Source organism: Lathamus discolor, chromosome 21 (genome assembly GCF_037157495.1).
Source record: "Lathamus discolor isolate bLatDis1 chromosome 21, bLatDis1.hap1, whole genome shotgun sequence".
Classification (NCBI taxonomy): Eukaryota; Metazoa; Chordata; class Aves; order Psittaciformes; family Psittacidae; genus Lathamus; species Lathamus discolor.
Window position 1 is genome coordinate 2,890,591 of NC_088904.1, and position 26,887 is coordinate 2,917,477.

Consider the following 26,887-nt stretch of genomic DNA (forward strand, 5'->3'; position numbering starts at 1 on the left):
CCGGGGGGAGCTCAGCTGATTGCAGGGGCCATCGATCGGTGAAAAGTCACCTTCAGTGGCTGCAGTTGCCAGGGTGACCTCGGCCATTCCCCACCAGTGCCATCGGTGCTGGGTGCCAGCCGCCACGTGTCCCAGTGCGGGGACACCAGGGCAGGGTGTGGAAATCCTTTTCCTTCCTATGGAAGCAGCGAGTGGCTGCGAAAACCCGGGGGGAACGTTGAGGTTTGGGGCCCAGGGCTTGGCCGTGCCTTCCTTGCGCTGGTGCTGCCGTCATCCTCGGGTCTCTGTGGGGCAGGGGATGGGAGCAGCAGCGGCACACGGCAGGAGGGGGCTGGAATGATGGAATTCCTCAGAGGTGCTGCTCCAGGCGTCAGCCCTGCGGGAGGTGCCAGGGAAGAGCAGGCACGAAAGGCAGGTGATGGGCTCGGGGGTGGTGTGGAAATTCATGGCAGTCTCATGGATAAGCTCCAGGTTGTCCAAGTGCAGGCTGCAAATGGTCTTCATCAAAGGCAGCTTGGAATCCATCTGCAGGGAAAGGAGGTGCTGGGCTCAGGGAGCAGGAAGAGAGAAATTCCATGTGTGTTTGGAGCGAGGGGCTGGGATAACGTTAACCCACATCCACCCCACTGCAGGTCCGGTGCTGGCCAGCATTCCCAGTGGGGACGTGGGGATGTGGGGATACAGGAACGCGGTGCTGCTGTGTTGTGTGTGGACCTAGAATGAGTTATTCCCGACTGCTCAGGAGATGCTTTATGGAGAGTCGGGCCAGCACTTGGGTAATTGCCTCCGGGTTTCTGTGGTTAATTGCGGTGAGCAATTAATCTGCCGAGGGCTGGTGCAGGACCACTGCAGTGGGGCTGCTGTGCAGGATGAGTGCGGGGCGGGTTGGGAGAGCAGGGGGGCACGGCGCTGGCTCTCATCTCTCATCTGCCACCACCAAGAGAGCAGTTTCTGTCCCCAGCGGGGTTTGCAGTCACCGAGGGACTGCTCGGAGGCGGCGTGGTTCAGCCTCCTCTTCCTCCCACCTTCCTCAGCCTCCAGGGCTCTGGTGGGGGGCCCAGTGCTCCCCAGCGATACCAAACGCGCTGCAGCCCAGCTCTGCCTGCTCTCTGCTCGTGCCCTCTGTCCCCCAGCCCCGACTGGGACCAGCGCCTTCCCCCCTGGGCGCCCCGCGGCCCCATCCGCTGGTGCATCCCGAGCGAGCGGCTCCTGCAGCGGCGGCTCGGGGCTGCTCTGCCCCAGCCGAGAAACGAGGGCAGGATCAGCGCCGGCAGCGGGCGGGGAGAGCGGGGGGGCAGAGCCGGAGGTGTGGCGAGCGCCGTCCCCGGGGCCCTGCGTGGGGCAGGGCGGGCGGCAGCAGGTCCCGCTCGGCGCGGCGGCGGCGGCGGCAGGAGCCCCGGGGCAGGATCGGTGCAGGTACGGGGGCACCAGGGGGCAGTGGGGCAGCGGCTCCCGTCCTCCTCCTGCTCACGCTTTGGGGCACCCGGGGGTGCCGGCTGGACCCGAGTGCGCTGCGGGTGCGGTGGGGGCTCTCCTGCGAGCTGCATCTCTCGCTGTGGACCCCGAGGAGAAGCTGGGGGAGCCCAGGGCATCCGCTCCTCTAACCACGGATGGGAGCGGCTCGGGATGGGGAGATGCTTTTCCACCTGGAGTCGCATCAAAGCAGGGGGAACAAACGGGGTGAGCGGACGGAAACTCACGGCCCGGGCATGTGCTCGGAGCTGGGGCTAAAAACCACGCTGAGAGGCTTTAATGAGCCGTGATCCATGCGGCCCGAGCGCGGGGGCATTTCCTGCGGGCCGAGAGCAGGAGGAGGCATGAGCCGGGTGCTGCGGCTGCGCCCGCCACCCATTGCCCATCCTTGGGCCGGTGGCTCTGAGATGGGCCCGAGCCGGGGGGGATGCTGGAACTGCAGGAGCTGGGGGCTGGCGGGGGAGCGGGGGACCGGGGTTGGTGAAGGGTCCCCGGGGTGGCTTCGGGGATCCCTGGGCTTGGGGGGTGTCCGTGGGGTTGGCAGATGGGGGGGGTCTCTGGGTGGCTTTGGGGGGGTCTCTGGGGTGGCAGCGGCTGAGGCCCCACAGGGCTGCTGCAGTCACATAAACAACAGCAGCACCCACAAGCCCCAGGTAGGGCCCGTCCCCCCCTTTTCCTTTGGCTGGGTGGGAGCAGGAGGGGCAGGAAGCTGCTCAAAGCGGCGCTGCCTGTGCTGGGGCTCCCAGCGAACCCAAGGGCTCTCACGTTAATCCCTGTCCTGAGCAGCAGCCGAACAACAGCCCCACGTTTGTGTGGAGCTTTAGGATCTCGGTGCCCACAGAAGCCCCACTCCAGCGGATCGGATCCGTGAGCGACGCAAATCCCCACGTGTTTCACCAGCCCAAACCCTGCGGGCACGGTGCCCGTTGCTGCTTAAAACCGGTTCAGGCCGGGCAAACCTCCACGGGCCTAAAACTCTGCTTTGGGGGGGAGAAAGCCCCACTTTGGGGCCTGTAGCACCCAGCGGCCCCAAGGGGCTGGTTCACAGCCAGAGCCCCTTGGGGACCATGGGATGGGACGTTCCCTGCCAGGCCAGAAGGAGCGGCCGGTTCATCCCAGGTATTGAGCTGGAGGAGCATCCGTGGGTGAATGAATCACTGCTGGGCCAAACGAGGTGTGGGGCAGTGGTCAGAGGATGTCTCGTGCCTTTGGCCATTGCTGCCGCTTTCTGGTCCTGGGAAGCTCCGGGTTGGGGCCAGGGAAGGATTTGGCTGCCAGCCCTGGCACCCGCTTCCAGCCTGTTCCTGCCGATCCAAAGCGCAATCATTGAGTGAGGTTTGACAAGAGGTTTGGTGGAGCTGCGGTTTCGTGGATGTCTCCGTGGAAGTGTCTCCAACTTTGAACCGTTCTTTGTCTTTTTTCCCCTCTTTCCCCTTGCCCCTGGGCTCTCGGCGCGAGGCCGTTTCCTTGCTGCCTTTGCACAGCACCCAGCTCCACCAGCATCCTCCTCTGTCCAATCAGCTGGAGCAGGGGTGCTGTGGAGCTGATGTGCGGTCTGTGGAAGGGGTAAATGGGGATTGTTACTGGGTGCAGTGGGGCTCAGAGATGCCCATCGCAGCAGGGACATGGGGGAGAGTCAACTTAAGCCTGATCCTGATCATGAGGGATCTTCTATAAGGATGACCACAGACAAAACTAAAGTCTTCCATCCCGGTGAGACTCAGGATAGGGTTGGACCCTTCCATGAATGCCATCGTTCCTTTTGCTGGTTTGGAAGCAGAGAACCCAGGCAAACCTCTTGGTACTCACCACTGTTGGCCTCAGCTTTGATATTAATAGCCTGGAGGACGGTCAGAAGATGCTCTGAGCAGGGCCCTGAGGGTACCAATGTGTTAACAGCCCTGAACAGCCTCACCTCTCCCATACCCATAACTGGGGTCCAGCTAAGCTCAGCCTTGAGGCTCAGTCCCAACAGCTTTGTTGCAGGTGGGACTGTCTCCAGCTTGGCCACACACCTGTACCTGGCCATGGGCAGGAGCATCCCGGTGGGATCTCACTGCTCAGTGGTGTGGTTGTCCTTGTTCTAGATCCTGGCAGTGGTACCAGCATGGCTGAGCAGGACCCAGGCTGCCTGCATGGAAAGAAGCAGCTGCCAGGTCAGTGAGCAGTGAGCGTGTTGTGGGGTTTTACCTCTCTTTAGAAGAAGTCGATTTGGGGTGAATGGGCTGGAAGGAGGGACCACGGTGGAGGGGGTGGTGAGGGGTGGCTGGGATGTCCTTTGGCAGCCTCTGAACTAGGATAGCAAAGATTCAATCAGGAGAGGACCAGCGAGGTCTGTGCTTGGAGGGGTTGTCCTTCACCTGGCCTGTACCATTACCCCAGCACCTGAGCTCAGGTAGCCTGAGGCTCAGAGGGGAAGTGTGTGCAGCAGTCCCCCATCTCTGGAAGCTTTTGGCCTCCTGACCCCTCTGTCCACGCATTCCAAAGCTCCAGCTCTGTCCCATTTGTACCTCCAGCAGCTCTCAAGCTGTAGGTGCGCAATGGAAAGCCAGCATCAGGTCACCATAAGCCCCGTGGCACCATCACTGCTCCTTTTGTGCCCTTGGAGGCCAGAGGCTGGCTCTGATGAGAGGTGCTGGATATCCACTTGCTTTTCCAGCTTTCACCTGGGAGGTGAGGGCCAATGACCGGCACTACCACATGCAGTTCAAGAAGAGATTTGCCTTCTGCCTGAGCAAGCAGAAGTACGCGGTGAGTCAGCCTCATCTCCAGGTGATGGAGACTCACGCACACAATCCTCAAGGCATCGGAGACTCAGAATCGACCAACACGGAAAAGACCTTCAAGATCATCAAGTCCAACCATTCCCTCAGCACTTCCAAGTCCATCACTAACCTGTGTTTGGAGAATGAAGAGGATCCCTGCCCTAGATCCCCTCTGGAGCTGACAGAAAAGGGGCGGACTCACAGTGAGGAGGCTTTTTAGTCTGATGGTCCAATCACAAGAAAGACTATTTTTTTTTTTTAAGATTTCATTTAACAAAAGCAGATTTTCCTTTTTCTCAGCTAAATAATGACACCCTACCCCCCCAGCTGGAGGTGAAGCAAATGGGTTTGTTTGGATTTTATACAGCCCTTTCCTCTAGGAAATCTCTCCTTGTTTTCCCCTCATGGCTTTGGATTTTTGAAGGCATCTCTTACACAGTGAAAAGTCCAAAAAGCACCAGAATGTCCTTGATTTCCTGTAGTGAGCTGGTTTAGTGGACTTGGCAGTGCTGGACTTGATGATCCTAAAGGTCTTTTCCACCCTGGTTGATGATTCTTCGGTTCTCCATGGCTGAACGCCCACTGGGGCCTTTCTTCTGCAGGGCAATGCCATTAAGACAGCCAAGTACAACGTCTTCACCTTCCTGCCCCTGAACCTCTATGAGCAGTTCCACCGAATGGCCAACATCTACTTTGTCTTTGTCATCCTCTTACAGGTGAGATGGGCACCAAGTATGTGCGGGGCTGCCTAGAAAAGGAAGGATGCTTGGTGGCTGGTCTAAAATGGTCTCAAGGATGCTGCTTGTCAGCGGTGCTCATTGTCATGAACTCAGAGGGGTCTAACCACTGTTAAGCTTGGTTACATTAAACTGATTGGATGTGGATGTAAGAGAAGACCATCCTTAAATAGAAATCCTACCCTCCAAACGCCCCACGTACACTTCACACTTTTAAAAGACCTGGAAAGCCAACAGAGCGGTTCTCTGTAGGCAGACACCTGGATTTGAGTCTTCTTACATGGGTTCCTTAGGTGCTGGCTGGGGAGAGGAGCTGGGAAGGGGTGGGGGGAGTCACCTCAAGCACCCCAAAGTGGGATGAAAGTCGTATCAGTGGTGTCAAGTTCTCCTCCTCTAGACCATCCCTGCGATCTCCACGCTGCCCTGGTATACTCTGCTCTTCCCCGTGAGCTGCCTTCTCATCATCCGGGGTGTGCGAGACCTGATCGATGACATCGTGAGTATGGGATGGAGCAAAAGGCTGTTAGAGCTGGGGGGAGGTCCTGGGGGAGGTGGGCAGCAGAAAGGGCCCTCCTGCTGTGGGTGAGCTGAAAAGCTTGGAAGTTGCTGGCATTTGTTGCTCCTGAGGTACCATGAACTCTACCATGTCCAGGACGCTTTGTATTTTCCTTTAGGAAGGATGGGACTGGCCGGTTTGCTTTCCTTGGGGTCTAAACCCCACTCCCCCCATCTTTATATCTTAACCAATGGTTATATTCCCAGCGTGGTCTCCAGAAATACCTTGGGGGATTTTAGCCTCTACATTCACCAGAATACATCTTCTGGGTGCTCCACAAAGCAGATCGCAGCATCTACTCTGCTCTTGTGAGACCTCACCTGGAGCATTGTGTGCAGTTCTGGTGTCCTCAGCATAAAAAGGACATGGAACTGCTGGAACAAGTCCAGAGGAGGCCACGAGGATGATCAGGGGCTGCAGCACCTCCCGTATGAAGACAGGCTGAGGAAGTTGGGGCTGTTCAGCCTGGAGAAGAGAAGCTGCGTGGAGACCTCATAGCAGCTTCCAGTACCTGAAGGGGGCCTATAGGGATGCTGGGGAGGGACTCTTCGTCAGGGACTGTAGTGACAGGACAAGGGGTAACGGGTTCAAACTGAAACAGGGGAAGTTTAGATTGGATATAAGGAGGAAATTCTTTCCTGTGAGGGTGGTGAGGCACTGGAATGGGTTGCCCAGGGGGGTTGTGAGTGCTCCATCCCTGGCAGTGTTCAAGGCCAGGTTGGATGAAGCCTTGGGTGGGATGGTTTAGTGTGAGGTGTCCCTGCCCATGGCAGGGGGGTTGGAACTGGATGATCTTGAGGTCCTTTCCAACCCTAACTGTTCTATGATTCTATGTCCTTGTCCCACGTTTTCAGCTGGCGTGGTTTTGTCCGGCAGGGCCGTCACCAAAGCGACAGAAACATCAACAGCAGGCCGTGTGAGATCCTGTGCGGGAAGAGGTGAGGGCCTTTGGGAAGCTGGACCTGTGTTTTCCAGGTCTGCGTGGAGCAGTGGATCATCTGAAGCGCTGAGCCTCCTTGAGCATAGCAGCAAGAGAAAGGTTTTGGTGCGATTGCCCCTGACCCTGCAATCTCCCATCACCTCCCAGTGTCTGCTGCAGGTCCGGCAGTTGCCCTGTAGGGATGGATGATCCCATTCCAGTCACTGACAGCAGGTCTAACAAAGCCCTAATTTGCTGTGATATGCTGGGAGGGGGGTTCCATGGCCGCAGAAGTTTCTGCAGGTCTTCCTATCTAACTCATGGAGCCGTATCATAGCCTAACACTGGTCCAGCGAAGGACCAACGCTGCCCATCCATGCGCAGGGGGCTGAATGTCCCTGCCACCCATAGGTACATGGGATATGGATGTGACAAACGGGTCCTGCGCTACCCTCAGTGCTCAGCCACCCTTTGGCTGTGCAGACGGGAGGCCACCACTGCGGCAGAGGAACCAACAACCTGGAGACCCCATTCATGCAGGAATGGTCCAGAGGATGGAAACTGCTGCTCCTCAAGGATAAAAACCCCTTCCCCTCTAATTCTCCTGCAGCTTCCGCTGGCAGAAGTGGCGCGACATCCGCGTCGGGGACATCGTCCGCCTGCGGAAGGAGAGCTTGGTCCCGGTGCGTGCTGCCCCAGAGCTGCCTCTGCCCCAGGGCTGGGGATGCGTGGTCAGGAGGGGCTCAGCCAAGTGCTCTCTCTTCCCTTGTTTGCTCTTCAAGGCCGACATGCTCTTGCTGTGCAGCTCGGAGCCCAGCAGCCTGTGCTACGTGGAGACCACCGACATAGATGGGTGAGGAGAGGGGCAGGGGGCTGCTGTTGCAATGGGGGAAGAGGGATGGAGACATGGAGCCAATGGCTCCGGGGACACCCCAGCGTTGGGGGGGGAGAGGTCAGGCACACTGCAAGTTCAGTAGCAGCCATTGGATGCGGCCAGGGCACCCTACGTGAGTGCTCCTTGCCTGGTCCCCATCTTGCTCTTCATTGGCATCACTCATGTAACCACCTGGTAATTAATGGCTGGCTGTGTCCCATGGGGCCGACAGCAGAATTAAGAGCTCTGTCACCCCACAGTGGTGGTAGCGTCTTCCCTCCCTGGCTCTTGTTCACAGGGAGACAAACCTGAAGTTCAGACAAGCCCTTCTGGTCACCCACCAGGAGCTGGTGAGGGAAGAGAGCTTGGCTGCCTTTGATGGTGAGTCTCCCAGATGGGCATTGCCACCAGGATGGGATGGGTTCAGCCTCAGGAAGGCCCTGTCCCCTTAGGCACCAAGGGCCATCACTCCAGCGTGAGGCTGCACTTTCTCCTGCCGCAAGGAGTCAGACCTTGCATGGAGGCCCTTCCCCAGCAAAATGGTACATTGGGGTTGCGCATCTTACCCCTGCCCTGCACCTTGATTCTCCCATGGGAATCAAGAGCTTGGCGCCCAAACCTGGGCTCTGACCCCGGGCGTTTTCCCCTTTGGTCCTCCACAGGATGCAGATTCCCCTCTAGGAGGCTCTGGGGATGGAGCTGTGTTTGTACCTCCTCTGGTTTTATAGCCCAATGGACTGAGCACCTTCCTCCAGCTTAGCTTGGATTTGAGCCTTCCCTCTCCCAACTGCATCTGGAGATGCCCCGGCAATCCCTGAACCTCCCCAGCACCCCTCTTGGGAGGGGGCAGGCGTGGGGGGCGAGGGGACAGGAAGGTCCTTTCCCTTCCCTCAAAGCCATTACCTGAATCCTGCCCTCTGCTCCAGGGACAGTGACCTGTGAGGAGCCCAACAGCCGCATGCACAGCTTCACGGGCACGCTGGCCTGGAGGGGACAGACCTACCCCCTTGACAGCGAGAGGATCTTGCTGCGAGGCTGCAGGCTTCGCAACACCGACGTCTGCTACGGCTTGGTTATTTATGCCGGTGAGCGCATCGTGTCCTGCATCCACTCGCCTTGGTGGCCTCTTGCACTTTGTGGCTCAGTGCATCGGAGAGTTTGGACTTGTGGAGCTGTTGGAGCGAGGCCAGAGGAGCCCATGGAGATGCTGCGAGGGCTGGAGCAGCTCTGCTCTGGAGCCAGGCTGAGAGAGCTGGGCTGGGGCAGCCTGGAGAAGAGAAGGCTCCTGAAGGGGAGACCTGAGAGCAGCTCCAGTGCCTAAAGGGGCTGCAGGGAACCTGGAGAGGGGCTTGGGACAAGGGCCTGTAGGGACAGGCCAAGGGGAATGGCTTGAACCTGCCCGAGGGGAGGCTGAGCTGAGCTCTTAGGCAGAAGCTCTTCCCTGTGAGGGTGCTGAGGCGCTGGCACAGGGTGCCCAGAGAAGCTGTGGCTGCCCCATCCCTGGCAGTGCTCAAGGCCAGGTTGGACACAGGAGCTTGGAGCAAGCTGCTCCAGTGGAAGGGGTCCCTGCCCGTGGCAGGGGTTGGAGCTGGAGGAGCTTTAAGGTCCCTTCCAACCTAAACCGGGCTGGGATTCCATGAACAGCCTGGGGAGGAAAGGGACAAGGTTTGGTGTAAGCAGCACTCCTCCAAGTGTGCAGCCATGGTTTGATTTACCTCTAATTGAGGGATGCGGTCCTCTGAAGTCTTCAGAGGTGGGGAGATGTTGTTATGGAGGAAACCAGAATCACTTTGCTGCAAGTCAGCCCTCTGGGGGCTGTGGACTTGTGGTTTCACTTCTAAAATGTTTCTCATTCAGGATTTGATTCCAAAATTATGAGGAACTGTGGAAAGATCAAGCGGAAGAGAACCAAGCTGGAGCGCATGATGGACCGGTTGGTGATCATAGTGAGTGCGGTGCAAACACCTCCTGGTCTGCCAGCCTCTAGAGGCTTCTCATGAGAGGATGCTTGCTGGGGTGATGCTGATTTTGTTAAGATTGCAGTGTTTGGTTGAAGATACCTTGGGTTTAACGTGTTATGGGCGAACACCAAATGATGCTCCCAGGAACTGGGAGCTGCTGGGTCTGGGGCGCTCTGCATGGTGGTCATGTTGCTTAAACTGTTGGCAGCTCCGAGTCCTCAGCTGCAGAGCAGCCCCTTGGATGTGGGAGCTGGAGTATTCAGGATCTCCAGCCCCTACAGGCCTGCTTTGCTGATCCATAACCATGCAGGTCCAAGGAGGTGGCTTGAGCCAAGGGACCTTCACAGAGCAGAGGGAGGAAGGGAAAGGAGAAACCTTTCCTCCATGGGAAGCAAAGCAGCGTGGTTGTAACTGGGTGGCTCTTACTCCTGCTCCTGGTGCTTGGACATTATCACTCCCCAGACTGGCCGCTGGCATTCCTCTGCGTGCTGGTACTGCAGCAGGAACACGCCGTGTCCAGGGAGATGGTGTCTGAGGCAATCAGGAAGTTGGGTTTTCCTCTATGAGTGTGTGTGTTACAAATGTGCCAACTGAAATACGTGCTGGGATCCCTTATCTCAGCCCGGGATGAGTTCTGAGAACCAGCTTCAGGCGCAAGGACACCTTTCCACAGGCTCACAGCTAAATGAGAGAGTCTGGAAGAGGCAGTGTTTGGTGCTAGGAAGGAGTCTGATGGGCTCTGTGTGATGGTGCCTTCTCACCCTGGCTTCTCGTCTCAGATCTTCGTGGTGCTGTTGGTCACGTCGCTGTGCCTCGCCATTGCCTCTGGGTTCTGGGCCAAGATGTTCCAGGAGAAGCACAGCTACCTCTCTGCTTTCTACAAGCACACAACCCCTGCCCAGCAAGCCTTCTTCAACTTCTGGGGCTTCACAATCCTCCTGAGCATCATCATACCCATGTCCATGTACATAATGTAAGAGCAACAGAGCTTGGAAGTGGGCAGAGATCAGGACCTCGCTCCCTGTCCTTGGCAATCATCTGGCACCTTGGTTTATAGCTACAAAATGGGGCTGCACAAAAGACCCATCTGTGACCTTGAAGGAGTCATTCCCATGTGTTCCTTTAGCTGTAAGAGGGATGGAGGTGGGGGGGCATCTTACAAACACTGATGATGAGCTTTGAGATCTCAAGGGAAAGCCAGAAAAGAGATGCAAAGACACGTGCTGATGTTGGAAACCGTGGGCAGGCTGAGGATGAGACTCGATGCAGGTGTTTTCACACTGAGCAGCAGCCGGGTGGGGAAGAGAAGGCCACAGCTGGGGATAATCACAATCTCTCCTGGAAAAAGCAGTTTCCAAGCTGTCTGGCCCTTTGCCGAGTCTCCAGTAAGCATCTTGTCATCAAAGGCCAGATTTCCAGAGGGAACCCCAGTTGCCTGAGCCCCAGTGGGCTCTCAGGCTGGTATGCGGAGCCTTCTGGAAGCCTGGCCACAAACAAGGGAAAACCTCTTTCCTCCCCCAAGCTCAGAGCAATAGGATCCAGGTGGGAAGTTCCCCTCTGCCTTTTCTTCCCCATGTCAGGTTCTCAAGTGCCCCTGGGATGTGAGTAATGGAATCTCCTTCCCCAGCGTGTTTTCTTCTCCCTGACTCCCTAGGTTTGAATTCATCTACCTGGTGAACAGCTGTTTTATCAACTGGGATCTGGACATGTATTACGCTGCCAAGGACATCCCAGCACAAGCCAGAAGCACCAGCCTCAATGATCAGCTTGGCCAGATCGAATACATCTTCTCGGACAAGACCGGCACCTTGACGCAAAACATGATGAGCTTCAAGAAATGCTGTGTCAATGGGACCGTCTATGGTAACTTTTGGTGCAAGCAAGTTTGTAGGGACTCGCGAGATAGGTAAAGCTTGAATTGGCTCTTCCCACTCTTCCTGCCTTGCTGGGAAGCTTGAAGCACATGGCTCTATCTTGGTGCTCCTGTGTGTAGACAGAAGATGCTGTAGGAGTTTGGCTTGCTCTCATCACGCATGTTACAGGGGATTTGTAGGGGCCACCATGCCTATGACCACACAGTGCATGGGGTCAGGCGATGCCCCAAACTCAGCTGAGATCAGCGAGGTTTTCCCTAAGGAAAAAGAGCCTGGGGTTAGGAGCTCAGCACAGCTACACGGCAAATGCATGGTGTGAGTAAGGGGGATCCCACCTGGAATAATCAGCTGACGCTGCCCAGGACAGGGCAAGCAGAAGAGCCGTGGGGTGATGGGCCAGGGAAGCCCATGGAATTTTTCTTTTCTATGAAGGTCATGGAGAGAAAAAGGAGGTTTTGCTTTTCTTTGCATCATTTTTCTAGTGAAAGGCATCTTGGTTTCCAAATTTGGGCACTTTGAGGCTTTTGGGTGACCTATGCAGAAGGCAAAGGCATTATCATCCCCCTCATGTTGTTTCATCGCAGTTAATGCATGTAATTGCTCAGCTAGTGCTGAGTGTTTAACATTGAAAATGTGTCCGAAGTCTGAACAGTCCAAGAGCCAAATAAGTCAAACCTGGCTATCCCGTGAGAGCCTGGCTTGTGACCAGGCTGAGAACTGGTCCCTTCTTGCCAGTCTCTTGAGCAGCAAAAGGAGAGGTCCCTTGTTGAGAAACTGCCCACAGACACACACATAACCCCCCAGGTGATGCTCCTGTGACCTCTGTTAGTTAAATTCTTTTCATTTTGGCAGGTACGGGCACAGGCCATGAGGACAACCAACCACCGGTGCGTAGCTCCCCCCTCTCATAGAACATGGGGCCAGATGGGGCTCCTTGCTGGGGCCAAAGCCATAGCACAGAATCTGCCTGGAACAGCCCCATGTGCAGGCCTGGGGCTCCAGCCGCCACCTCCCGGGCTCCCATTGATGCCCCAAGCTCTGGTCCAGGCTGGGAGATGTGAGCACAGAATCCCAGCATCATCAGTGTTGGAAGGGCCCTCGGACATCATCCAGTGCAACCAGGGCCACCCAGAGCAGGGCACACAGGAGCGTGTCCATGGTGGGTCTGGGATGGCTCCAGAGAGGGGGACTCCACAGCCCCCGTGGGCAGCCTGTGCCAGGGCTCTGCCACCCTCAATGGAAAGCTCTTCCTCATGCTGAGGTGGAACTTGTTGTGCTTTAGTTTCTGGCCATTGCTCCCTGTCCTGTTGCTGGGCACCACTAAGAAGAGTCTGGCACCATCCTGCAGTGGTGGGATCCCCTCTCAGCCTGCTCTTTGGACTAAATGGACCCAGCTCCTACATTCTCCCTTTACCACCGAGATGCTCCTGAGCATCCTTGTGGCCATTGCTCACACCAGCAGCAGGCCCAGCCATTACAACCCAAGCTTGCTTACAACAGGGTCCCACACTGTAAGGCAGTGGCGTGTGTTCCCTTGGGCTGGCGAGTTTGTTGGTCCTCAGCTGCCAGTTAAGGACAGGGGAACCAGGGTTATAAACCAGTACAGGTCTGCAACCTTTCTCTACTCAGCAGTGCAGAGCTTGACTTATAAGCCCTGATCTGGATTGGACCACACCAGCACAGAGCTGTTGTATCGCAACCAGCAGCATCCCCATGCAGAGCCCTGTGTCTCTCCTGGGTGCCTGCAACCTCCCTGTGCCTCTTGCAGGGCTCGGGGGCAACCTGGAGCCACCACGTGCAGAAGAAGTCGGACTTCTGCGATGTGACACTGCTGGAAGCTGCCCAGCGGGACAAGGACCCTGTGCTGAGGGAGTTCCTGAGGCTGCTGGCCCTCTGCCACACCGTCATGGTGGAGGAGAAGGGCGGTGGGTTGGCCGCGGTGGATGATGTGTTCAGAGTGGGGTCAAACTGGTCCAAGGCACTGAGGCCATGGAGGCTCCCTCCATCACTTAGAAAAGCTCTGCTGTGTGGGGAGCAGGGGGTGTGAGAGCCCCTGTACGTTTGGGTTTGTTGTAAGGTAATGAGTGGGAACAGGATCCATCCCTGCCTGGGATGCTGCAGGCCGGCATCAGCTCACTGTGCTCTCCGGGTCATGCTGGGACAAACTGGTCACAGTGCCGGCTGCATTGATGAACCAGAAAACTGGGGTCATGTCCTGTGGCATCTACAGGAGTTGTCTTTCCTGGGGCAATGAGCAGAAGAGATGAGACAAGAAGGACTGAGTTTCCCAAGGGTGGTGGCTTGGACTTTAGGGTGTCCATAGATAATACTGGTGCTGGGCAAGAACAGGGTGTTTCAGATGTCTGAGGGCTGCTTGGCTGGGAGCCTCCTTGTCTAATCCCAGCTCCTCTCCTGCAGACCAGCTGGTTTACCAGGCAGCTTCACCAGATGAAGAAGCGCTGGTGCTGGCAGCCAGGAACCTGGGGTACGTCTTTCTGGCCCGAACACAAGACACCATCACCATCAGTGAGCTGGGGAAGGAGAGGGTGTACAGAGTGCTGGCCATGCTGGACTTCAACAGCGACCGCAAGAGGATGTCTGTCTTAGGTGAGTGGGACAGGGTGTCTCAGGGGTCCTTCCCACTCTCAGCCCTGCAAAGGGGTGGCACTGGGGTGGCTGTGATTGACTTAGGATTGACAGTCCTAAGGATTGTCCTGGTCATCCCTGTAGTTTTGCTCGCCCTCATACCTTGGTGTAGGCAGCCAAGAAGGGTTTAAGCAGTTGAGAGACAGTGAGTAAAGCAGGGGCGCAGAGGAGGTGTGTGAGGAACTGGCAGCCCTTGAGGCCTGATCCTGCCTTGTGATGGTGTAGATATGGGGGAATTCCTGTGTTTCCTACAACCACGGGTAGAGAGGCACCAGCGCGCACTGTGATGCCTTCTGCAGCAGGGCCATGGCACGGGGACAGCGACGGGTGGGAGTCATCTCTCTGGGTAGCTAAGCTGTCATTCCCCTCCCTCCCAGTGCGAGACCCCCAGGGCACAATCCGTCTCTACACCAAGGGGGCTGACACGGTCATCCTGGAGAGACTGCAGAGCAGAGGGCCCAATGAGACCTTCACTGAGAGGGCGCTGGATGTGAGTCCCACGCCAGCCTGGGGTGCTGGTCTCCCTGCTGCTGCCTTTGGGCTGGGTGTCCTCGAGGCCCTTGTGCCCCTTCTCCCTCTTGCTTCAGGATTCTGGTCTTTCTTCCTTTCTTCTGCTCTAAGAGCCTCACATGGGCACATGGGACAGGGGCTAAGAGGGCGCCAGACCCACCTTCAGTGTTCTGCGTGGTCATTGCAAGGATGCTCATGCGGATGCTGTAAGAGGGGAGCGAGTCAGAGCCCGGAGGGAGTCCCTCAGATCCTCCGGCTCTGCCCCTGGGAGCATCGTGGCTGGCTGTTCTGATGCCCTGGTCCAGTGGCTGAGGGAAGGGAGAGCTCACGTCTCATCTCCGCAGCGCTTTGCAGAGGAGACACTGCGGACTTTGTGCCTGGCCTGTAAGGAGGTGAGCGAGGTCGAGTACAGTGACTGGAGCAGGAGGCACCATGAGGCCAGCATCCTGCTGCAGGGCCGCGCGCAGGAGCTGGACAAGCTGTACGAGGAGATGGAGCAGAACCTGCAGGTGGGATGAGGCTGGGGGTTGTGAGAACCGGCGGTGCTGGTCCCACCGAGGGCAGGAGCGTGGGGCTCGGCTCTCTGGAATGAGGGGGTGAAGGGTCCACCCCAACACCCATCCCCTGGGAGGGAGCTCCACGCCGGGGGGACTTTGTGACATGCACTGGGTTAGGTACCTGTTGGGTCGTGTCCACCCCTGGGCATGGACTCCTGGTTGGATCCAGGAGTAACTCCCACCTCCTGCCTCAACTCGCCCTCCTTCCAGCTGCTCGGGGCCACAGCCATTGAGGACAAGCTGCAAGATGGGGTCCCTGAAACCATCCAGCTGCTGAAACTGGGCAACATCAAAGTGTGGGTGCTGACGGGAGACAAGCAAGGTCAGTGGAAGCAACCACCACATTTCAGCTTCTCCCCTAACCAGGACCAGAGATAAGGCCCTGGGACTGGGCAGCAGCCAGGTCCTGCTGTTCCCTTTGATACACAGCCGATATCGCACACATCGTGTCACCCGTGGGGAAACTGAGGCAGGGGAAGCACCCGCGATGGCACAGAGCTGGAGCAGAGCCCCCAGCGGCTGCTGCCCACCGAGGGCTCAGGGACCCAAGGGCCGGGGGCTGCCCTGCAGTGGGGGGGCAGCACCATTGGCCACTGACCCCTGCGTGTTGCAGAGACTGCCGTGAACATTGGCTACGCGTGCAAGCTGCTCACGGATGACATGGAGATCCTGGAGGAGAAGGAGATCAGGTGGGGAACTGTGACCTCCTGGTTCCGGATGTTGTTGTCCCCGCTGAAGATCCCGTGAGGGCACAGGATTTGGGCAGAGCTCGACTCTGTCAGAGATGCTTCTCCTTCCTTGTCCCAGCTTGGGGGTCCCTAATGCTTTTCCAGGCTTCCCATCTGTTGCTGCTCCTACAGCGTTGTCCTCCTTGGCAGGCTTTGCCCAAGCTGCCTCTCCAGCCCCTAAACCACAGGGACAGAGGCTGATTTCTGATAGCAATGAGCTTGGAATGTCTTCCCAAAGCTGTCTTTACAATGGCAAAAGCCAACTGCGGGTCTCAGTCCTCAGCTCCTACCACCCCTTCCTCACACAGTGAGATCCTTGAGGCTCACTGGGTCAGCAACAACAACTCCAGTGGCAATGGGGAAGCCCAGTCCAGCAGCCGCCTCTCCCGACGGTACCCCAAGGCTTCACAGCACAAGAAGAGAGCTATCATCATCAGTGGGGACTTCCTGGTAAGGTGGCACTTGGATGCTCTTTGCTCTGCCCAACCTGTGCTGTTTCTGCTCTGGCGCTGGCTGGCACCAGGATGTGATGGGCGTCCTGCCCAAGGGGTAGGGAAAGCCCATTTTGGGCTGGGGAATGAAGAAGGGAGAGGGGGACAACTTTGTACCCATCACTTGGTGTTGGGGGGCTTCAGTCACACTGGTCCGGTTGGTCTTGTGGGATGAGGCAGGCTGGCATCAGCTCCCCAGGCTTCCCATGCTGGGACGGACTGGTCTCCTGGTCACAGTGCCTGCTGTGTGATGGACTTGAAGAAATCTGGGGGTCACTTTCTCGTGGCATCTACAAGGTTTAAGAGGATCACTGAAGAGCTGGGGGGGTCTTGCGCTAGGAAGGTTACGGGCAAGGTCCCAACCATTGTGCTCTTCCCTAAGGACAAAATCCTCCACACGGGAGAGGTGCTGAAGGAGAAGCGGAGGCTGTGGCGGCGGCTGCCCTGCTGCAGGGCTGTGGGCTCAGAGCAGCAGGGCAGCCTGGTGGAGAAGGCCTTCGTGGACTTGGCCACCAGCTGCCAGGCAGTGATTTGCTGCAGGGTGACCCCCAAGCAGAAAGCCCTCATGGTGCAGCTGGTGAAGAAGCACAAGAAAGCCATCACCCTGGCCATCGGGGATGGGGCCAACGATGTCAACATGATCAAAAGTGAGGCTCGGGGCAGGGGGGAGTGTGGGGTTCAGCCGGTGCATCCCGCCGGTGGGGAGTGGTGGTGCCCCATGTGCCATCTCCATCACCTCACCACCTCCTTTGAGGGGAGGAGCTGGGAGATGAACCCCCTTGATGCTGTGCTGGGAGGGTGGGAGAGGCACGGGACCAGCCTGGGACAAGAGCAGGGCGGACCACTTGCTTTGGATGAACCTGGATGAAACTTCCAGCCCACGGCAGGCAGAGACATCCCTGCCCTTCTCCAGCAGCCCTGACATGGGTCTGAGCTCTTCGCTCACCCAACCACGCCTGCCACATCGCTCCTGCAGGATGCGATAAAGGGGGCTTCTTCCCTTTGCCCATCACTACTGGATTCACCCTCTGCTCATCAGCCTAGGGGCAATCCACAGGGAAATCAAGCACCCAACTCCCCGAAAGCCTCCTCGCCTGCGTTTCACCCCCTCCCGTCCTCTGCAGCCGCCGACATCGGGGTGGGCATCAATGGGCTGGAGGGTGCCCAAGCCGTGCAGTGCAGCGACTATGCCCTGGCGCAGTTCTCCTACCTCCAGCGCCTCCTGCTCGTCCACGGCCGCTGGGCTTATCTCCGCACCTGCAAGTTCCTGCGCTACTTCTTCTACAAGACCTTTGCTGGCCTCATGGCCCAGGTCTGGTTCGCTTTCCACAGTGGATTCACGGCTCAGGTGAGGAATGAAGCCATTAGCAAGGGTTGCATCCATCCCATCGGTGCTTCAACCCCTCTGCAGAGGATCTCATGCCTGGTACTGCCTGATGGGCACATCACCACCCTGGTCCCCTTTCTCCCTTGCCCTGGTATGGGACTGTCTGATTCTTGGGGGCTGCCTGGCTGAGTTACAACTGGGTACGTGCCTTTTACCTGACTGGATTGGGAAAAGCAGCCTGTGGAGGTTTGGGATCTCCTGATGAGCTGCAGCTCAGTCTGGGACAGATGCAGGGAAAGATCCCATGTGCATTTAGCTGGTTTCCCCCGAAATGGGAGCTTTTATCCCAAAGGCCATCAGTGTGACTTGACCAGCACTGTGTGGCTCCAGCCCCCCCATCTCCATCTGTAGCATGGTCCCACAGTCCAGTGATTGCTGCCGACAATGTGGGGCTGATGCAGAACCTGGGGCAAGTCCATGGGGATTTCCACAGGGTCTGGATTTCCTGGGCTCACCCCTGGTGCCTGGGCATCTTTTGTGAGTCCTTTCAAAGCACCACTGCTCTCACAGCTGCTTTCTTTTCCCTTCTAGCCCCTGTATGAGGGCTGGTTCCTTGCACTCTACAACATTTTCTACACTGCCTACCCTGTGCTGTCCATGGGCCTTTTGGAGCAGGTATGGGTTCATTGGGTCGCATCCAGCCCCTGTACCTGGAGGCTGCATCCTCCGTGGGTGTGGATCAGCCTGGCAGTTGTTCCACCCCATTTGCATGGCTCTTTATGCTGGGACACGGGATTGAGCAGCTCAATGGGCATTTGGAGCTTACCAGCGGTCCTCTGCTCCCCATCACCCCAGAGCAACTACGTGTAGGGACCCACAGCAGCATTTGTTGCATGGGGTGGGCCCAATCCTGCTTCCCAGTGTGGTGGGGAGGGTGATGCTTGGTGCCTTCTTGGCAGGACGTGAGTGCCAAGAAGAGCCTGGAGTTCCCTGAGCTCTATGTGGTCGGGCAGCAGGACGAGCTCTTCAACTACCGCGTCTTCGGCATCACCCTCCTGCACGGCGTCAGCACCTCGCTCGCCAGCTTCTACATCGCGTTCTGGGCCTTCAGGGACCATGTTGGCAGCAAGGCTGTTGGTGACTACGAGTCCTTTGCTGTCACAGTGGCCACATCAGCGCTGCTGTCGGTCCTCATGGAGGTGAGCACCCGTCTGCCCTTCCCCATCTGGCCCCGTGGCAGATGTTGTGGGACTGGGCTCTCTGACACCATCCCCAGCAGCTTTGTGGCTGGGGGATGACCTCCCTTGGGGCTGGGAATCAGGGACAAGTGGCTGAATGGAAGAGGATCCCCATCGGACACTGTGCACTCAGCCCTTGTCACTACAGATCATCCTGGACACGAAGTTCTGGACGGTGCTGTCCTTTGCGATGGTCGCTGCCAGCCTGCTGCTCTTCTGCCTCTTCTCCTTCTTGACCCAAAGCATCGATGCCTTCAGGATAGCCCCTGCCATCTTCTGCTTCCCAGGTCAGATGCCTCGGTGCTACAAACTGTTTCCCACCTGGTAGACCATCTCTCCATCATGACTTCTTGATCCTGCTGTCTTGATTTTTGACTCCAGTGTAGTTGCCATCTCCTCTTTAGACCCTTTGATACCTTCATGGGTGGGGGCCTGTCCCCCGACAGTTGTCCCCTCTGTGCTCTCCACCTTCCCTCCTTAAGCATCACCCAGCACCTTCTTGCACTGACAGATGCCAGCCGGAATGCCCTGACCGACCCCTACGTCCTGCTCGTGGTCCTGCTGTCCCTGGTGGTGAACACTATCCCCTCACTGACCATCCACCTGTACCACACCATGGCAGGCAAAACCACCATCCAGCAGGTGAGGGCTGATGGGGATGGCATGGGGAGGGCTCTGGGGCTGTTCTGCAGGGAAGCCACCCGGGATGTGTCACCTCTCCTTGGTGGCATCACTCACCTGGTGGTGGCTGCTCATGACACTGGTGCCCAGGTTGGGAGCTGGCTTCCAGGACTCTCTGGACCTGCCAATTAGGAGGCACTGGGGTCTGGAGCAGCTTTTGGTACCAGCCCCAGCCTTCATAGAGCTCATCCCCACGTGGGTTATGGGTTTATACCCTTCTGGTGGTACAAAGAGGTCCCAGATAAGAGTTGGGGTTGAGACTGTGCTCCAGAGCTCCAGCAGCTCTGAAGACCCCTGGAGTGCTCCTATGGTGCACATCCCCTCGTGGCAACTCAGCTCATGGTGCAGCCGGGACCCAAACCGTGTCTTGGTGGACAGCATCCCTGCACGTCCCACCTTGGGGTGAGGGTTTGCCTGGGGGGTGGCCACAGCCCTGACCTCCTCATCTCCTTGCAGAAGACCCGTTTGAAGGCCAAGCGGGCGCCGGAGCCCTCGGTGGAGCTGCGTGCCCACGTCTCCCGTGGCTCCTTCCACCGCCGCTCCAGCTACGCCTTCTCCCACCAGGAGGGCTACGCCGGGCTCATCACCCGTGGGGACAGCCTGCGGGCCGGGGCTGCTCGCCCTGGTCTCCTGCATCCAGAGATGCAAACCCCGGCTGTGTCGTCCCCCCGCAGCCCCTCGCTGTAGGTGCCCTGACAGCGCCAACTTCCCCGTGTTGGGATGGGAGGTGCTGTCAAGATGCATTTTCCAATCTTATTTAGATGGGTTTGAAGCCGGGGGCAGCCGCTATGGATGCGGAGGGGCTGGACCAGCCGGGGGGGGCTGATGCTCCAGGTACTAAACTCTGGGACATGTCCTGCCGGCAGCTCTATCTGCTCCACACCGTGTGTGTTACAGCCTGTACAGCAAGCGACCAACCTCTGCCACGCACATCGGGCTGGTTCTGGTGCCCGTGGCTTTCACATGCATCAACCCAACAGATCAGCCTGGCTTCCAGCAGCCTCTGCTCATCGCTCCACACCATCTGTGAGGGTGCTGAGGTGCTGGCACAGGGTGCCCAGAGAAGCTGTGGCTGCCCCATCCCTGGCAGTGCTCAAGGCCAGGTTGGACACAGGGGCTTGGAGCAAGCTGCTCCAGTGGAAGGGGTCCCTGCCCGTGGCAGGGGTTGGAGCTGGAGGAGCTTTAAGGTCCTTTCCAACCCAAACCATTCCATGATTCTATGATCTCCACCTCCTTGACTTTGCTATCCCTGCATGAGTGGTGGTGTCTGCTGTGTGCCGTGCCCCACTCCCATAGGACTGATATCCCCATCTCCAGGGACAGCTTGTGCCCACAGGCCCTGCAAAGTGCTGCTGTGGGGAGGGCGAAACACTGGGGTGACATTCACCAGTTCTGCCCAGAGGGATGGGAGCTGCAGGGCTCCACAGTGGGGACATCAGCAGCAACTGCTGGAGAAGCTGGGTGTGAGCAAGCGACCGGTGACTGGATCACCCTCTTTATTGCTCTTATTTTATAATTAAAGAAACTTCAGCTTTTCTCTTCTCTCCTGTAAATCTCTGCCACCCCCAAAAAAAGCTGCACAGAAAGGTCCTGTGGTCCATCCCGTGGTCTTTGTGACCTGCCAGCACTGGTGCCATGGCAAAACGCACGGTAGGACGCGATATCGGGATCAAAAGAGGCGTAATTCCATCAGCCAGGAGGGCTTGGACCTGCCTGCGGCACACACGCCTTGATGGGTTTGTTTAACAAGTGCTTCGGCCTCATCTGCATCGAGTTTGCGAGAATTGAAGTGTTTATTTTGGGCTCTGGCCAAAGGCTGCTGGATGCTGCCAAGAAATGAAAGTGTCTGAGGCTTCCCTTAGGAAAGCTTTCACCCCTGCAAATACCAGATGGAAAACTATGGGGGGGGGAAAGGAACCTTTCCCAGCTGCCTGGGCATGGTCCCTAAATCTACTCCCTGATGCTCTTAGGGCAGGTTTAGGGCAAGGAATGGTTGGAAGGGGGCTGCTCGGAGCTGCGTTGCAGGGAGCTGACCCACGGGACACAACACGCACGCCGTGTGAATGACTAGAAAATAATTTATTGAAGAAACAGAAAGCTGCAGAAATACAACACAGTCATGACCAGTAGAGGATGAACAAATAGAGAGTCATTCCTTTTTGTCCTCTTTCAAAACCTGTCAATAGGCTGGAGTTTGAGTTTCCTGATAACTTCCCCTGCGCGAGTCACTGCAAAGAACAAGGAACAAACTCCGGAGCACACAGCACAGTTTGGATAAAGTGCCTGACACATAAGACTTTTTTATTATTATTATTATTATTATCTTTCTTTCTTAACGTTTGCAAATAGCTTTAACAAATATAGTTGCAAGACACAGAGGAGTAACAATTGCATTTCGCTGGAGAGCAAAACCTATCCCATGAGAGTAACAATAAAGCAGCAGCGAAAAGAACCCAACAGAAAAAATCAATGTCATTAGAAGGAAAAAGTCATTTAAAAACTCAGAGATGAGGCCCGCAGTCTGTGTGGGATGAGGACAAGCGTCACCTATTGCTATGCAGATCAATGAGCAGTGTTTTCTGGAGGTGGCTGGACTGGCAAACCTGAGGCTGCAGATTCTTCCTGGCTGGGTTTATTCTGATTTCTTTCTTTTTTTTTTTCTTTAGAAATTTAAGGGAAAAAAGAAGAAAAAAAATAAAAAAAACACCAAAATTTTGTTCTTTGCGTTTTTAATTTCTTCTCCTTCAAAACCCCAAACAAAGGCAGACAAAAGAGGAACCGGATCCTGCACGGCAGCGCCTGGAAGGCCAGCCCCAGAGCCGCTGCCTGCGCCGCCCCGGCTGTGCGTGTGCTCTGAGACAAGGGAAACGGAGCACAGGGGCCAACCCAGCACCTCCATGGTGGCCAAGGCGGGTTGAGGACAGCGGTTTAGAATCATAGAACAGAATCATAGAATGGCTTGGGTTGGAAGGGATCCCCAAAGCTCCTCCAGTCCAACCCGCCTGCAATGAGCAGGGACATCTTCACCTAGATCAGGTTGCCCAGGACCACGTCCCGCCTGGCATCTTCCCCACCTGGACTTCGGATGCTCAGGAAAAGGGACGTGATTTCTTTCACAAAGCCATTTCTTGGCATGAAGAAGCACCAGCTCCTCGCCTGCCCTGTGCTGATGTCCTCAGAGCAGGAAAAGCTCAGCTCTGCCTGTGCCATAGTGGGGTGACAATGGGTATAACCCAGCCTGGAATCCCTAGGAGCCCAGAGGGATGGGGCAGCACTGCCCCACTGCTGACACTGGGTTTCCAAAGCACAAAAGCCATCGGTTGAAATTCCACTCAAGGTAGAACCAGAGTGCCTGCGGTAAGGAAATTACCTGAATTCCTGAAAGCTTCCACAAGTGAAGCAGGACACGGTGGCCAGGCTGAACCAGCAGGTCCCGGTGGGAGATCCTGGGTCCCCTTCTCTTCCTCACCCTCTGACCGTTCGCTCTCCATCGCCCCTGCGGCCCTTTTTCTTCTCCTGCTCCCCACAGCACAAAAACGCTCTTCAGGGGCGACCCTGGTTGGGAGAATTGTCTTTAGGACAGAGCTTGGATTGTCATTACCTGCAGAGAAAAAAACATCTTTGGTATCACGGCAAGTTGCTCCTCAAGGCATTTTGGTTGATGTGGGCAGCAGGAACGGCCAGATCTGCCTGTGCTTGATCCAACAAGTCCTGGTGGGCTAAAGGATAGGGGAGAGAGCTCGGCTCTTGGCTTCTCCGGGGTTTCCCAAGCCACTGGGCTCATGACTCGTGATGGAAACGAGCTGGTGGCTGTGAGATCCAAGGACTTGTGACTGTGGGTTGCATCCAAGCCTGGTGAGACCTTCTTGTAGTTGGAAGCGAGGTATTTGCCTTCAAGCACCAAAGCTTCTCATGCTGGAAAAGGTCTTGAGAGAGGAAATGGGACATGGAGGGGAAGAGGAAAAGGGCAGGGATGCAGAGCTCCCACAAGGGCAGGAGAGTTGGTAGCAGACGAATGGCGCTGCTCGAACAAACATCATCTCCTCCTAAAATCCAGGTCCTCGGTCAGTGGGTCCCATGTCTACCACCACCACCTGGTATTGAGCATCTCACTGCTGGCCATGAAGAAGGCAAAGGCTGCAGGGACATGGCATTAGACAAGAGAGGAGATTCAAAACCACCCTGCTTTGCTTTTGGGGGCCACTTTCCTCACAGTGGGCTGAGCTTTGGGGCCACCTCTAGTGATGGAGGCGAAGGATGGGGTGTGAAGAGGCTGGAGAGGGCCAAGGAATCAGCACATTAAGGTAAATGCTTTGGTAATGGTAGAGAAGCAGAAATTATTAGGTACCTCTGCCTCCTCTAGGCCTCCATCACCCTCCTGACCTCCGAAGACATAACTCTTCATTGCCTTTAAGCAAGGAGAGGAGGAGGAGCAGGGCGAGGAAGGAGCAGGGGATGTGGAGGGGCTCCCTGGACATTGGCAGAAAGCTCCCTGGCTGTTTAGGGGAGGCAGGGAAACTTCCATCACCCCCTGAGACCTGCGGTGGGCTGGGGTCCTCCAAGACCTCTTCCAGTGGCTGGAGTCGTCATCTTCTTCTTCCCCCTTCAACCAGAGTGGGTGCCTCCATGCAGGGCCAGAGCTGAGCTGGGTGGCACAGGGAAGCCTTCTGGGGCAGCCCCTGTGTGCTGGGTGCTGCCTCCATCCTAACTCACATCCTTGGATGGAAAACCTCAGAAACGAGTCACTCCAGTCCATCCCCGGGTCCGGTTGGGCATTGATGCAGCACCATCTTCAGCACCTCTGTCCAGGCAGGGTGAGGGCAGAGGCAGGTCTGTGAAGTCATCCCAAGGGATGGAGACCTGGGAGCATCACCTGGAAAGGTCTCAGCCATGGGGTGAGGTTTTGGGGTGCCTGGGGGCCGTTTCCCTTGTCTCAGAGCACACGAGGAGCCCTGTGGCTTTGCCAGCTCAGGTCACAGTGGCTGATTGTCTCTCCTCTTGTCTGCACTCGGGATTTGACCCACAGAGCTGGGTAAAGCAACAGAAAAACCCCAAACAAGCCAAAAACCAAGCCCAAAGCACAGCGAGGAGCCGGCGCCCACGGCACGGGTGGGAAGGGGCGTGCACACGCTGGGGTCCCGGGTCCCCCACATCCTTACCCTGTGTGCCGGGCGCCCCATCCTCCCCTGGGGTCCAGTGGGCAGCCCCCTGCTTCCCACATCAGCAGGAGCTGAGGAAGGAAAGAGGCAAAGGAAGAAACCGAGGGGGATAAATGGTGACTCTCCCGTGGTTGCATGAGTTGGAAAAGACCATGATCCATGCAGAGACGTCCTCATCAACCGAAAACTCATGGACAAAAGAGAAAAGAGCAGTTTGTCCCCTCCCGCTCCCACCCGACCGCCCCGTCCCCCAATAATTAGTACATTACTTCAAGAAAGAGTATATTTTTTTTCATGCATAAATCAAATTCTCATCTTTTTTTTTTTCCTTTTTTTTTTTTTTTGTCGTTTTCTTTTGTCTTCTTTAAATTACATTTGAACACAGAACACAGATAATAAATACTCTTGTACGACATGACTCAGAGAAAAGGAACACATCAGAACGCAAAGGTCTCGTCATCGTTATTCGTTTTTGCTTTTTTTTTGTCTTTTGTTTTTTGAAAAGGACTTGTTTTAATATGAAATCTGTAAACTCCAAGGGTCCTTTTTTTGGGTTTTGGTTTTTGGTTTTTTTTGTTTGTTTTTTAATCTTTCTCTCTCTCTTTCTTTCTCTCTTTCCACCGTGAAACTATCCAGCTTTCATCTCCTTAACATTCAATACGTCTCCCACTGAACTCGTCAAAGAAATAAGAACATGCCGTCTTCTGCAAAATTATAATTTAACAGTATAAAGCTTCAAGTCACAAATTCCAAAAACTAGCTAAGTAATTTTTTTTTTTTTTTTTATCACATAAACTATACATTAAATATTTTGAGGTATTTCAGAGAACATTGTCAAAGGCTTGTAAGGTCTGTGCTGGATGGAAAAGAAGGCTTTCTCCTGCATAGAGAACGTCTTTGGTATCACAAGCCATGTGGGTATTAGGTAGAAGATGGGTGGCATGGCCACGGGGACGGGCAAGAGCTGGCCAAGGCAATCTTGTGGAGGGGGGACAGGAAAGCGATGGGGATGCGGATGCTCTGACCTGTTCTGTCAGGTTGCCCAGCAACATGAAGCACCCTATGGGGGTCCTGGCTGGGCTTGTTGTCACCGGGGGGGGTGCTCTGCACAAGATGGTCCAACTCACAAGGAGCCACCTCGGCTGGAGCCTGAACCAAGTAGGTACAATTCAACCCAGGACTTCCCTAAACGAGACATTCTGGAGACGGCTGTGGACAAGCATCTTCTCTGGCGCATCCTCCCAGCTGCCTTTTGCTAAAGCCAAGTGGTGGAGTGGTGTGGACCTGGCTGTGCCCGTCTCCTCCAACAAGCCAAAAATGCCCCTGTAGGGACTTGGAAATGGTTCGTGCTGAAAGGTGTCGCAGCTCCAAACTGTTCCCCTGAAGGAGGGGTTTGGAGAAACCCCATGCTGAGGCTTCCCACCAGTTCTGCCTTCACCTTTCCAGACAGAAGTGCCAGAACCCTCCCTGTGCTACCAAAAAAGGGAAACTGAAGTTCAGGTCTGAGCTGAGGGAGGAAAAAGCACCCCATGATGAAGCCCATGTCTTCATCTCGTGGGCTTCTGCAGGGTCCCAGTGCCAGGCTGGGCTGGCAAAGGATACGAAGCAGACACTTTCCCTGGGAGCAATGCCCAGTGAGAAGGGACCCAGACACCAAATCAATGCTCCTGGGGCAGGGAAGGCTGGATGGGGGGAGCCTGGGGACCATGCCAAGTTGAGGGACACGGGGATGTCTGAGAGGGGGATGCACACCAAGGAACCAGCATCTTTCCCTCAGCAGGCGACAAGGGGGATACTTTCTCTTCGATTAGGACAAGGGCTGGGTTTCTTTCCTTCATCCCAACACAAAGCCTACAGAGATGCCAGAATCTGTCCCTTTGGAGAGCTAAGGTAATAGTGAGTCTTTAGGATCAAAGCAGAGGAGCAAAGAAATGGCCACACACCTTTGGTACAAGAAAAAGGCACTCATCTACCACGCTGCCATCCCATGGTCGCTCGCTTGCCTTCTCCCTTGCTCTCTGGGGACTCCACAGGGCTGGGGAAGGGGGGATTTCGGGGTGCTGAGGGGCTCTCGGCCAGGGTGAAAAAGGGGGGGGGGGGGGGGTGTCTTGGCCGGCTTGGCCATGGGAGCAGGGAAAGTGGCATTTCCAGCACAGACCAGACAAGGCAACAAAATCTTTGGTATCAGACGTGATTTTCAAATCACAAAAATTGAAAACTCAAGTGAGGTAGCCTTTATTCTCGGGTTCTCACTAGAAATGTCTTTGCATCCTTGAGGGCCTGTGGCATTTACTCTTTTTTTCTTTATTTTTTTTTTTTTTTCCCTTTTTCTTTCTTTTCCTTTTTTTTTCCCCTTTTTTTTTCCTTTTTTTTTTTTTTGTGTTTTGTTTT

The 26,887-nt window shown here is 56.1% G+C and overlaps 1 protein-coding gene across 4 annotated transcripts; it reads left to right on the top strand.

Annotated features, from left to right (window-relative positions):
- Positions 1-1,333: 1,333 nt before the first annotated feature.
- Positions 1,334-21,324, top strand: ATP8B3 (ATPase phospholipid transporting 8B3). Of its 4 annotated transcripts, XM_065699996.1 has the most exons (28): positions 1,334-1,416; positions 3,561-3,629; positions 4,133-4,224; positions 4,841-4,954; positions 5,373-5,471; positions 6,408-6,469; positions 7,061-7,133; positions 7,233-7,303; positions 7,623-7,705; positions 8,251-8,409; positions 9,182-9,270; positions 10,065-10,258; positions 10,940-11,148; positions 12,012-12,046; positions 12,928-13,084; positions 13,578-13,766; positions 14,183-14,295; positions 14,660-14,824; positions 15,083-15,194; positions 15,486-15,561; positions 15,909-16,050; positions 16,474-16,738; positions 17,216-17,439; positions 18,010-18,093; positions 18,378-18,617; positions 18,805-18,943; positions 19,168-19,298; positions 19,794-21,324. In XM_065699996.1, the coding sequence occupies exons 2-28, from the start codon at positions 3,581-3,583 to the stop codon at positions 20,022-20,024; spliced, it is 3,597 nt and encodes a 1,198-aa protein (XP_065556068.1). In that variant the 5' UTR covers positions 1,334-1,416; positions 3,561-3,580; the 3' UTR covers positions 20,025-21,324. The 4 variants fall into 4 exon arrangements, with proteins under 4 accessions (XP_065556068.1, XP_065556069.1, XP_065556070.1 ...); XM_065699997.1 differs by lacking the exon at positions 14,660-14,824; XM_065699998.1 differs by lacking the exons at positions 1,334-1,416; positions 3,561-3,629; positions 4,133-4,224; positions 4,841-4,954 and having other exon boundaries at positions 5,380-5,471; positions 6,386-6,469.
- Positions 21,325-26,887: the final 5,563 nt, after the last annotated feature.